At 54.7% G+C, this 12,311-nt stretch overlaps 1 protein-coding gene across 3 annotated transcripts; it reads right to left on the bottom strand.

Moving 5' to 3' along the window:
* Positions 1-1,171: 1,171 nt before the first annotated feature.
* On the bottom strand, positions 1,172-12,188 carry Mag (myelin associated glycoprotein). Of its 3 annotated transcripts, XM_076838887.2 has the most exons (10): positions 12,143-12,188; positions 11,644-12,012; positions 10,235-10,287; positions 9,991-10,123; positions 9,614-9,871; positions 8,257-8,517; positions 3,269-3,556; positions 2,854-2,950; positions 2,309-2,408; positions 1,172-1,336 (listed from the first exon to the last, which is right to left on the bottom strand). In XM_076838887.2, the coding sequence occupies exons 1-10, from the start codon at positions 12,186-12,188 to the stop codon at positions 1,172-1,174; spliced, it is 1,770 nt and encodes a 589-aa protein (XP_076695002.2). The 3 variants fall into 3 exon arrangements, with proteins under 3 accessions (XP_076695002.2, XP_076695001.2, XP_076695003.2); XM_076838886.2 differs by having other exon boundaries at positions 9,991-10,287; XM_076838888.2 differs by lacking the exon at positions 1,172-1,336 and adding an exon at positions 2,023-2,055 and having other exon boundaries at positions 9,991-10,287.
* Positions 12,189-12,311: the final 123 nt, after the last annotated feature.

Consider the following 12,311-nt stretch of genomic DNA (forward strand, 5'->3'; position numbering starts at 1 on the left):
AGGAAATGGAGATTAATTAACGTAAATTGCACAGAATCCTGTGGCCCACAGTAAGCAATCAACAAATGGTGTCATTAATGCCATTTATACCAGAGAGACTGGCCCTTTAAATTCCTGACAGGTGTGATAGAAACGAGGCACATTTTAACCAGAAGAACCGAGTCCAGAGTTTGGCCACACCATTCCCTGGCTCTGGGACCCCGGGAAAAAAATCACTCATCTTCTCCAATCCCAATAAACTCATCTTCATAGCCTTCTTCTGGGAGCCTTTTCTCAGGATAGCCTGAGCTTCCTGAAGGGGCTCTGTATACAACTGGCACCCAATATTTGTTGGGAAGCTGCAGGGTGCAGCCTGAGTGTGAAGGGTGGGAGAAAAACCAACACAGGCTCATGAGCTGCCTGGGTCTGGGGTTCCTGCAGGGACCAGAAGGTAATGTCAATGAGTGAAGCCAGTTGGGTGTGGACAAGAGGGAGCGGTGGGGGCTGTGGGCAATGGGACCCTGGGCCCTTCAGGACCTGCCTTCCTTTCAGTGAGCCTCATGCAAATGGGAGCCCGGGTGCTGTCAGTTATCCTGATTGCCCCCAAAGCAGGAATGAGGATTGTCTCGTGAAATCCCCCAGAAGCCAGAACAGACCCCGCCCCAGGCCACCAGAGAGGAGGACAGCGGTTGACTCAGGCTGGAGGACAGACTCCCTGGGCTCAGCGCACACCAGGGCCCAGCAGAGGGTGAGGAGCAACTCCAGGATCGTTCCAGAAACAGTAGGATGGCAGGCTCCCCAAGGACAAGTCAGAAATCATCAGGGTCTAGACGTTCGGTGTTGGGGCATTTATTTCATGTCCCTTTTATACAGGTCCAGGGTCCAGGTGTGGGGACAGGAGACCAGGTGGGGTGGGGGTGGGAGGCAGCAATAAATAACATGGACAGACAGAGCTCCCCTCCAGACAGATGAGGTTAGAGGAGGATAGAGGGGAGCTGTAATGTGGGCGTGGGGTGCTGGCAGGGAGGGGGCAGCTGGGAAGGAGAGGGAGGCCAGGCCCCCAGGACCTCAGTGTCACCTGCCCCAGCCCCTTCCTGCCCCAGCCCCCACAGCTCTCAGGAGGAAGGGAGCCCACAGCCAGTGGGGGCCGTGAGGGTCCTGAGGGCGGCTGGCTCACGGGCTGCCCGGCCCCTCACTTGACGCGGATTTCCGCATACTCCGCCAGCTCCTCCGTCAGGGTGTAGCTGTCCTTGGTGGGTCGCTTTCCCAGGTCCGAGTGGGAATAGCTCAGGTCCAGCTCTGGGGGCTCCCCCCGGAGGCCCAGCAGCCTCCTCTCAGATCCCAGGCGTCTCTCGCTCTGTGGGAGGTGACAACCCCTCAGCAGTGTCCTCTCCCTCTTTTTCCTTTGCATCAGTAAGTGATGCAAAAATGACAAGAGTCTTGGCACCTCCCCGGTCCCCAAGTTCAGCTCCACAGCCCTGCACACGAGCCTCCTCTCTCAAGGACCACCAGCCCACGGAGTCCCACAGCCACCATGCCCCACTCCGGGGCCTTTGCAGGTGCCCATAACCCCTAACACCACAACCTTCTCTTTGCAGAGCTTGAACCTGGCCTACAGAGTCCGTTCCTCCAGGAAACCCTCTTCAACAGGGACTCCAGGGCCACATGCTGCCACCGAGAACACCTTTCCAGGTGAAGTCTACTCAGTCAGATCCCACCTTTCCAGAAGTTTCCAAACTCCCCCGTTTGGATTTGGCGTGGTCTCCCTCCTCCATCTGGGAGGACCTGTGGGTGTGACTTCATCTTCCCATGATGCCTTGCACCGGGTACCCCCACCCCCCAGGTATCTGGACACACACGGGACAGCAGCCACAGACAGAGGAAGCAGCAACAGCACAGAGTCGACGAGGCTGCTGGGCAGGGCCAGACGAAGCCAGAGACGGCCTTAGACGCCTGACAGGACACACAGGCAAGCCCACCCCAGGACCGCGGAGGGCCCAGAGGGAGGCCCACTGAGGCCCCGGAACCTACCTCCTGGGGCTCTTAGTGACACTGCAGGGTAGAGACCTCTCTGGACTATTGGAGAAGGAAAGGCGGTCATAGACACAGGCAGGCCGGCAGGGCAAGGGCTGTCTTGAGCCCTGTCCCTCGTGGTCCTCCCACAGCCTCAGCTTGGCACCCCCTTCCCCACCTCCCAGCCAACCCAGCCCTCCACGACTCCTTCCTCTCCCCCTCTGCCCCTTGGCCTCGCGGGCCCTGCTCAGGCCCTCAGTGTCCCTGACATCCGGGTCCCCTGGCTAGCCTAGAGCCACGGGGCTCTGGCCCTCACCTCGTACTTCTCCGGTGCCCCAGAAATGCGGAAGTCGCTGCTGTACAAGACATGAGGGTTGTCTCCCGCCGAGAAGCTGGGGCTCTCTGTCACGTTCTTTCTGCAGGGCAGGACATGTCAGCCCTCGTGGCACTCCCAGATCTCCCTCTCCCTGAGCTCTCCGTACCCACATCCACCTTAGGACTTTGGCCCAAGGGACCCCACGGTGGCTCCCAGCCCTCTCTGTTACCAGAGCAAATGCCCTTCATTGCATTCACAGCTGCCCACCCTTCCCAGCCTGGGGCGCCTTCCCTGGCGGAGGACGGCAGGGGACTGTCCCTATAGGCAGGGAGGCTGAGCACACAGCTGGGCAGACAGGTCCTGTGTAATCCACGTTCCCAGCCAGGCTGGGCCCTGACCCATGAAGGCAGGAGCCCTCCCTCCCGGAGCAGAATCTGCCGCCCCACTCACACAGGGCTGCCCTCCCTGCCCACCCCAGCCTCTGCTGCACCTCCCCCTCCCATCCCCTGGAGCCTCCCCCTCCCCTTATCAGCCCCCACACTCACTTCCTGCGTGTCTGGGTGATGTAGCAGACGATGGCAATTAGGATAGCAAAGGCGACCACAGCTCCCACTGGCCCAATCTTGGCCCACATCAGTCGGTCTGAAGACAGAGAAGACCCAGGTGCCCTCAGGGAGGTGCCCAAGTGAGGACACTTGGGGTCTCCAAAGACAGGTTGGGAGAGTCAAAATATTGACACATCCTTGCAATGCCTGGCCGACGTGAGGCTCCCGGCTCTATGCAGGATCCCTTTAGAAATTGCTAGAGGGCTCAGGAAGGGGCGGACTCAGGGCAGCTGCTCCTCAGTAGCTTGTGCTACTTTATTAATCTGCACCACGGACCCGTATCCAAGTAACCTTGGTGGAGAGGGGGGCGCCTGGATGCTTCCTGGGGCTCCCACCCCAAGGCCCCAGCACTCACGGGCTCCCTGGAAGGGCAGCTCCAGGCTCTTGGTGCCGTAGAGGTTCCTGGCGGTGCAGATGACCCGGGGCGGGGCCTGGGCCTGTCCCCGCAGTGTGAGGATGCTGGTGAGCAACAGGCCACTGCGCTCTGAGTACACGAATTCCCGCTCCGTCTCGTTCACCGTCACGTTGCGCGATGGCAGCTCGAAGGCCACAGATGGCTCTGGGTTGGACTTTACCACGCACAGGCACTGCACTGTGTCACGGGCCGCGGCACAGTGCGACTCCAGCAGAATCATGGGGGCAACTGCAGGGTCAAGACCAAGACGGAGTGGGCTGGAGCCCGCGCAGGGCTGGGCCTCAAAGGCCTCCTTGGCCGAGGGCAGGGCCAGGGTGGCCACGGGTGGGGGTGGTAGCTGTGTGTGGGATCCCCGGCTCTCCCTGCTCTTTTTCTCTGTCTTGACCAAGAAACACGGAGCGCCTTGACCCCTGTGTGATCCGGCCAGCTGCAGGTTTTCCCTGCAGAGTTGAACCTAGGCCAGGGCCTTGAACATTCCCAGGCACTGATAAAGATGTTTAGGTCGTTCCTCAAAACACTGAAAAACAATTCAGCCCCGGCCCTGAGCCCAGTTTTTTCAACCCTCTTATAAACACCACATTCCAACACCCTCATGACAGAGATCCCTAGGAAGAATGTCCCTTTCTCTAGCTGTCTTTGGCAAGGACATGGCACCCCGCCCCATCTGTGTGAGAGTTTCTCTAATAAATGCTTTGGACCGACCACCCTGGCCTTCAGAACTTCTTCCTTTAGAACCCCATTGGCCCCAGCTCTGGAAGGTTCAGGATGTCCTCCTGCCACTGCTTTGGGGGCAACTCCAACCTCAAAATGGGCCAGATCAAGACATCATGTTTCAGGGATGAACTGCACTTCCCCCCTTGCACCATCTCTAACTTTGTTCCCCTTATGAAACATAAATCTGAGCACTCCCTGCTCAAAGCCCTCTTCCAGCTGCTACCTGGATCACTTAGAATAAAACCCCAATTCAGGCCGGGTGCACACCTGTGATCCCAGTGGCTTGGAAGGCTGAGGCAGGAGGATTCGTAAGTTCAAAGCCAGCCTCAGCAAAAGCTAGAGGCTAAGCAACCCAGTGAGACCCTGTCTCTAAATAAAATACAAAACAGGGCTGAGGATGTGGCTCAGTGGCTGAGTGCCCCTGAGTTCAATTCCCAGTGCCAAAAAACCACAAAATTTAAAAAAAAAAAAAAAAAATCTCAATTATTTGTTCTACAAAACCTCAGGGACCTGACCACTCCCTCTCTCTCCCCTGCCCTGGCTCCTTCCTTTCTACCTTGGTCCCTTCCCTTGCAAGTCACAGTGGCCTTCTTGCTGTTTCTCAGACCCATGGAGCACCTTCCCATCCCCAGGTCTGTGGTTCCTCCTTTTACCTGGAACGTCCCTAGGACACCTGCCCATCTCCCTCCCTCCATAGGAAGGAGGCAGCTCCCTCTCTGACCCACCATGGAAATTACACTCATCACTCACCCCTTGCCTTGCTCAGGTTTTCTTCCTGGCACCCATCCCCACCTGGTTATATACTGATTACGGTTGTTCTCTCATTTCCAACGCTGGGTCTTGCTGTGTCTCCCTCAGACACTTAGAAGGGAAGAGCTATTGGATTCTCCCCGGCCCCCAGAATCCTGCACACAGATCCAGTCTCCTGCCTTCTTCCTGGCTTCCAGCCCGCTTTCAGTCCAACCATCACATGACTCCCACCTGTTTTCTCCCCCAGAATCCCCCTGCTCCCCTCTCATTGGGCTCCCCATTGCCACCAGCACCAAATACCAAACCCATCCCAAGTCATTTGATTGAGCTTTTCTTTGCTACCATTTGATTACAAATATTGTATTAGAATTTTTATTGTTTCATTTTTCAAAATATGAAATTATATGAGAACATTGAATGTTGCTTTTTAAACCATGTTCTTTATCCCCCTTGAAAAATTGGTACTTTCCTCTGCTTACTCTGGACTGAACACTGGTCCTGTTAATTCTGACCCAAATCCATTTACATGCATGAATTTTCAATTTCTAGCAACAAAAGAGTGGGCCAGGAAATCACATGAACAGATAGACTGCACCAGGAACAATTCCAATAAGAATCTCAATGCACTTGTCTCTCAGTCTACCAAGTGAATACAGAAGGCCCCAAATGCCATTTAGACAAACGTGCAGTATGCTCGTTGTATTAGTCTCCAATCAACACAGCTCAGAGAAAATGAAAAACAATAAATCTAAAATGATGGAGATTGAACTCTTCCAAAACCCTTCCACTCAAACCAGCACAGCTGTCACTCCCATGGTGGAGCATCCACCCTGGACCATGGGGGACACTGGCCAACACCTTAGTCCAGGGCATGTGCTCAGTATCTTGGCAGCTTTGCGAGGAACCTGGAAGACCTATGAAACCCTGACGTGATGTATAAATCCCAATGGGAACAAAGAATGGGGAGTTGGGGGTGGTATGGCTTTGGCTTGAATCTCAGCTCTGCCATCTACTGGCTAAGTGACATCACCCAGCTTCCCTGGGCCTTCCGGAGGGACAAACAGGGGTTGTGGTCCTAACCTGCAAAGGGCTTCGGGGCTCTGCAGATTGGTGCATGAGTGCACTGTAAATACTTAGAGTCCTACTCAGGTTAGGTAGATAGCAGCATCCCAGCAGAGATAGCACATGAGCCAGATCTCGGCTGCAGGAACTCGTGACAAATACCCAAGCTGGTGTCCCAGTAAAAGGTGGATGAGAAAAGAGATTGAAAACGAACATATAGAGTGCACAGGATTCATCAGGTGCTGGGAGGCTCAACACGAATCCTTAGTCCTCTAAGCCTTGCTTGTAGTGCAGTACTGTTACTGTTGATCGTACCCTTTTTACGGAGGAGGGATCTGAGACTCAGCAAAGCTGAGGTCACTTGCCTGGAATCGTGCATCAAAAAAGGAAGACAGGGCTGGGATTCTGCCCTAGGTCTGCTCAACTTTGTCAGGTCCGGGACTCCAGTAAAACTTTAGTTTCCTTCTATTAAGCTGTGGTGAAGAACAGTCCCCTCTCCCCACGCGTGTGGGTGTGACAATGAAGTCAGTCAATATGGGCACCTTGCTCAGACCAGTCCCCTGCATATTGTAAGCACTCAGTAAAGGTGACTGCCTCCTACATGCCCTATGGGGACACTGACTGCACGGACATAAGGGATCTGGGGGCAAGCAGTTTACAGAGTTCTTAGTGAAGAAGGAGGACCTCAGCAGGCAGGGCAGGGCAGGGGACAGGGCCACTGCTGCCCTGCACCTGTCTCCAGTAGGTTGAAGGCCTCATGCTCCAAATTTGGTCATTTGCTTTCAAAACAAGATTCAGTGAGTCCTCCTGTGACAAGGGCTAGAGGGAGGAGAAGCAGCCAAAGACGTAAGAGCGGAGGCCAGCTGTCAGACATTCACCTGCCTTCCTAACTACAAGGCCAAGGCTATATGGCCGCAGGGAATTCTGACCTTTCATTTTCTCCTCAATTAAAGGGAAGATGATGAGGTGTATCTGCTTTGCAAGATAATACTGGGGAAGAACTGGTTCCATGGCCCAGGGCAGGCCCTTAAGGAGAGTGTTCTGCCCCCTCTTCTGACCCAGGTGGGGTGTGTCTGTTCTGAGGCTTCTATCGGATTCTCGGAGGGTTCTCTGGCCCTTAAATATAAGAACTACTGATTTGGGGCAGCCTGGGTGAAAGGGCGCCGAAGCAGAGGGGACACTGGGCCCGGGATGGCACATATGAGAAAGCAGAGCACTGTACAGCCATCTGCCATAATCATGAGGAAGTTAGAGGGGACAGTGATGGGGGAGATGGTGCCCAGGATTATAGGTCAACAGAGGAACTGCTGACCAAGGCTCAACCACACGAGATGGCGTTTCAGGATCATTTCTATCCACTATGTTCTAATTAGTGCCACAAGCAGAACAGTGAGCACAGACCGTGGGGCAGACACTACTGAACGCTTTACATGTCCAATCTCACTGGCAAACTCATGTGGAGGGGGCCATTAGAGACGGAGTCACTGAAGCCTGAGGTGAAGTGCGGAGAAACCTGCAACAGAGGCCAAGCAAAGCTGAGGAGGAAGCGGGGGAATGGAAACCCAGAAGTGACACTCCAGAGGGAGTTACTTGCCCAAGGGAAGTGGAAACTGTGACTTGGCTGCTACAACCTGCAGTGATGGCCTGGGGTGGGGAGCCGGGAGCAGAGAGTGCTATCTGCAGAGAGGAGGTCAGGAGAGGCCCTAGTTTGCAATGGATCAATGCATTTCATTGCCAAGACAGTAGCTTTTTAATGAGCATCCCTCTCACTACTCAAGCTGCACTGTATCTGTTAATAAGCTTGGTGTCTTCTAAACCTGTGACCCACCTCCCACAGAGCCGCTCAGCCCTTAGCACAAAACAACGTCTCAGTCCATGTACTCTGCTGTACAGAAGAGTAGAACCAGATCACCTGGACTAGAATCTCAAATCCTGCCATTTGCTGGCTATGTGACCTTGGGCAAGTGGCATAAACGTCTCCAGGCCCCAGCTTCCTTCTCTGTAAACTCGGGGCAGTAATAGAACCTTCCTCATGAAGATGAAATGAGTGGGTCCTTGGACAGTATTTCCAACAGCGCCTCGTACATAGGAATGATCCACAGTCTCTGTTCTAGTTCATGCAGAGGGGCAGTCGCCCCAGGACCCTGCAACCTCCCTTGGTCATAGTTCCACGCTGGCAGGTGGGAACACAGTATTATCTGGTGAGATTTTTATTTTTTTTTGCTATGGATTCAGCTTCCCTGACACCCCCATTCTCATCTGGTGGTGAGGACCTGCAAAGCTTCCCCTGGCTAAAATGTGTGTGTCCCTCCCAGGTGTCCCCAACTTTTATGGCAGGTGGCTGTACCGCCCATCACAAGTAAAGGGAGTGAGGGCTACCAGTGTGTGGAAGGGGTACTCACACTCCACAGACAGGTTGAAGGCGGTGGCCCTCTGGCCATACTGGTTCTCAGCCACACACCAGTACTCCCCATCATCCTCGGGCGTGACTGCAGGCAGCTCCAGCTGCAACTGGCTCTCATAGATGACCGTGGCTAGGATCTGCTTCTCCTTGAAGATGGTGAGAATAGGGTCCGGGTTGCTCTGTGTGGAGCACAGGATGGAGACTGTCTCCCCCTCCACAGCCACCATTGTCCCATTCACGGTCGGCTTCCAGGGTGCATCTAGGGGACAGGACAGAGGACCGATGGTCAAAAACCAGGCAGTGCTGCTGCCCCTACCAGTCGACTTCCACCATGGCACCACAGAGCTAATTCAACCACTCAGGATGGTACAGATAACCCCAGTCCTGGCTGTCTTATAAATTTATAAGAATGTGCTTCTGCAGCCAGAATGATTATCTGTAGCTCCGGCACTACCTACCCCTTCCCACCTATGTGTATTCCCAGTCCTCACTTTTTTCATGTGGAAAACGGGGCTTAATAATAATCCCATCTTTATAGGGGTGATTATCCTGCATTCACTGAGAATCTGCTGAGTGACAGGCATTGTTCTAGCTTAAATAAGGTCCAGGCAGGGACATGCTCTATAAGCAAATATATTTACAAAATAGGGTAAGGGTGGGGGAAAACAAGGGAAAAGTCAGGGTAGTCACAGTTTAAAATAGAATGGCTGGAGAAGGCTTGGGGAGACTAGGAGGAGGTGGGCAGGGGATGCCTGGGGGAAGAGCATGCGTGTAAACACTCAGGAAGTGCTGAGTAAACACTGGCTGTGGCTGTCATTATTATCCCCAATTCTGGGCACTTTGCCTCAATAAATATTTGTGAATGAATGAATGAATGAATGGCCTCTGCTTGGTTCACTGCTAAGAACCGGTTCCGACAGCTCCCCATAGTGTACAGTGCACTCAGTGGGGCTGGGTTCCCCCTGGGACTGTAACAGATTAACACAGATTCCTGTTCCAAGCACACACACACACACACACACACAGGCCCAGATCTGCTGTCATCAGCCAAGGGCTGACCCCAGGAAACCATTTAAAGGGCTTTCCTAGGTGGCAGGGACAGAATCGGTGTCCTCTGGTCTTGTCCTTGGAGTAAGTAAGTCCTTGTGTGCAGAACAGGAGCACACCAGATAGACACTTGTGGGAAAAACAAAGGAACACCTTGATCTGCAGTCCTCCTCTCCACATTTATGGCAGGCTCATGACTTCGTCCACCTTTACGGCAGGTCCCAGGGGTCCCCGAGTGAACACTTTGGCTCTTATCTGTCCCCTGCTGAGGTGTGTGGGTGCCTGGGGTGCACAGGGCCGGGACTCACACATGACGCTGAGCTCCACGGTGCTGTTGTCCTGGCCATAGGCGTTCTCGGCCAGGCAGGCATAGATGCCATCCTCGCCGGGGGTCACCTCCTCCAGCTCCAGGTACAAGATCTCAGTCACGGCTTCCCGGAGCACCGTTCCGTCGCGCATCCAGGTCAACAGTGGCGGGGGATTGCTGTCGGCCCCACAGACCAGGGTGACGTGGGAGCCCTCGATGGCCTCCACTGAAGAGTTCATCTCCACAATCACCGGGGGGTCTGAATCGACACCGCGGGTCAGCAGGTGGGCGGGGGCTGCAGACTCGCCCCGCCGTGGCCCCGCCCTGCCCGCCCGGCCCCGCCCCCGGCCCCGCCCCCCGGCCCGCACCCAGGCTCACACTTGACGTCCAGGCTGGCGTAGCCCTCGAACTGCAGGGTGGTGTTGGGGAAGGCAGCCTGGCAGCCCAGCCTGTGGCCGTTGGCCTCCCTGGTGGGCACGAAGTGTAGCAGCGACACCAGCACCCAGGTGCCCTCGTCCTCGCGCAGCCGACCCAGCACGGCCGGCTCCCCGAGTCCCTCATGGCCCAGCCAGCTTATTTCTGGGCGTAGCTCTGGGCAATTGTCGGGCACCATGCAGCTGACCTCCACTTCCTTGCCTGCCACCACTTCTGGGGGAACCACGATGTTGGGGGTGTCTAGGCCAAGTGAAGAAAAGGAGGGTCCAAGAGACAGCATTGGGCTCCGGGGCTTCCCCACCTTGTCCAGCTCCATTCCTGGTACCTGGGCCCCTGGATACCGAGATCTCCATAACCTTCCCTCCTCCTGGTCACCCCAAAGCCCTGCACAGACCCAATCAGGGTGCAATAATAATGAAGTAACAACAAAGTGCTCTGAATACTCACCGTGGGTGCTTAATTCACCCGGTCCCTCCAGCAATGCGAAAAGCTCACGCTATTATTTTGCGCATTTTGCAAAGGAGGAAACTGAGGTCATAGCTGGCACAGGGTAAAACTGGGCTTCAAACCCTGCCACCTGCAGTCAGCGTCAATGCTGCTGACACTAATTATATTCTCTAAGAAACCTTGCGTTGCCCCCATGCTTGCTTTGATTGACCTGCCCACCTGTGTGTGTGAGTTGTGTATGTGAGGGGTGTGTGCAGTTTGTGTGTGTGTCATGTGTGCATATAGTATGTACACTGTGTGGCGTGTGTGATGTGGTCTCTTTCTACACCAGAGCTATAATCCAGCTCCCCGAATAGACCTTGTGTTCCTGGGGAATCCGAATCTTAGATCTCTAAGTAATAAGTCCGTCCATAAGTTAGGCAGTGGCACTGCCTGAAATTAGGCTCTATTTTGATTGGCAAATCTAAAGTTAGCCACATTTTATTTGGCCTACAGGATTTTTTTTTTTTTTTAATTTTATGGTGCTAGAGATGGAACCCAGGGTCTCACACCAACTAGCTACACCCCAGGTCCAGGATTTTTTAAAAGTATATTTAAATCAGCACCAATATTTAGGAATTATGAGTTTACACTGAAAAATCGACAGTTTGGTTTCCCTTGAAAATTCACAATGCCTGACAGTAGTGGCCCTGCATTCTGTTAGCCTGAGCAGGGTACCAGGTGCCAGGCACCGCCAGGGGCACTTGACAACTATTCACTCATTGGCTGCAAGTGCTGTTCTTATCTCTATTTTTACAGAAGAGCAAACCCAAGTCCCAGGGAAGTTAAATAATGTGTCCAAGGCCACCTAATTAAAGCATCGATCCAGAGAAGTTGCCCCTGACCCCTGTGCCCCACTTCCTTTACTTCCAGATGTTTCTAGATGAGTAAGAGCAACCATTTTCCTCCGAGGGCAGCCAGTCTATTTAGGGTCCTGCTTTGCTCATTTGGGTCATGTGGGCAGTCCATGTGGTCTGCACCCTCACCCATTCCTTCTGCATCTGCCAAAGACCTCCTGGGAGGGTGCTGGGGAGGACCGACTGCCACACTCTTGCCCACCCCAGCGCTGTCCCCAACCCCTGGTGCCTGCACGACCCCTGGGAGACTCACTGATGATGTCCAGGACGCTGTGCTCTGAGAAGGTGTACTGGTTGTAGCCCCCCAGGTCCCCGCGGAAGTAGTACTTGCCCCCCAGCTCGGGGCTGAGGGTACTGAGCAGGAGGGTGCAGTTGCGCAAGCCCAGGTCCCCCAGGAGGCGACTGCGGCCCTGGAAGCTCTCGTGGACGACTTGGGTGCGGGACTTGAAGACCACGGGCGGGTAGTTCTTGGGGTAGGGGCTGTTGAAGTACCAGACGCCGTGCACCACGGCCGGCCGCAGCTCATCCGGGAAGTCAAATCGGCAGGGGATGGAGACGCAGGTGCCCTCGAAGGCGGAGATGGACGAGGGCATCCAGGCACTCCAGTGACCCCCTCGAGAGGCTGCGGGCAGGCAGGACAGCTGAGGCTGAGGGATACTTCCTACCAGATAACCCCCTCCGGCTCCCATCACCTGCCACTGGCCTGAGACCAAGACTCAAGATCCCCAGCACCCTCTCCCCCCAGACATTACCTGAAATCATAATCCAAAAGAGGGGCAGAGCCGTGAGGAATATCATTGTGGGCGGCAAGTGAGCGAGCCACAGCTGGAGAGGGAGAGGGGCAGGTTAGAGGCCAGGGAAGTGACAGGCGGAGCTTCTTGAAAGGCCTCAGGAAGGAGCCGCTGCTGCTGCTGCTGTTAT

The sequence above is a fragment of the Callospermophilus lateralis genome, chromosome 18, assembly GCF_048772815.1.
Source record: "Callospermophilus lateralis isolate mCalLat2 chromosome 18, mCalLat2.hap1, whole genome shotgun sequence".
NCBI lineage: Eukaryota > Metazoa > Chordata > Mammalia > Rodentia > Sciuridae > Callospermophilus > Callospermophilus lateralis.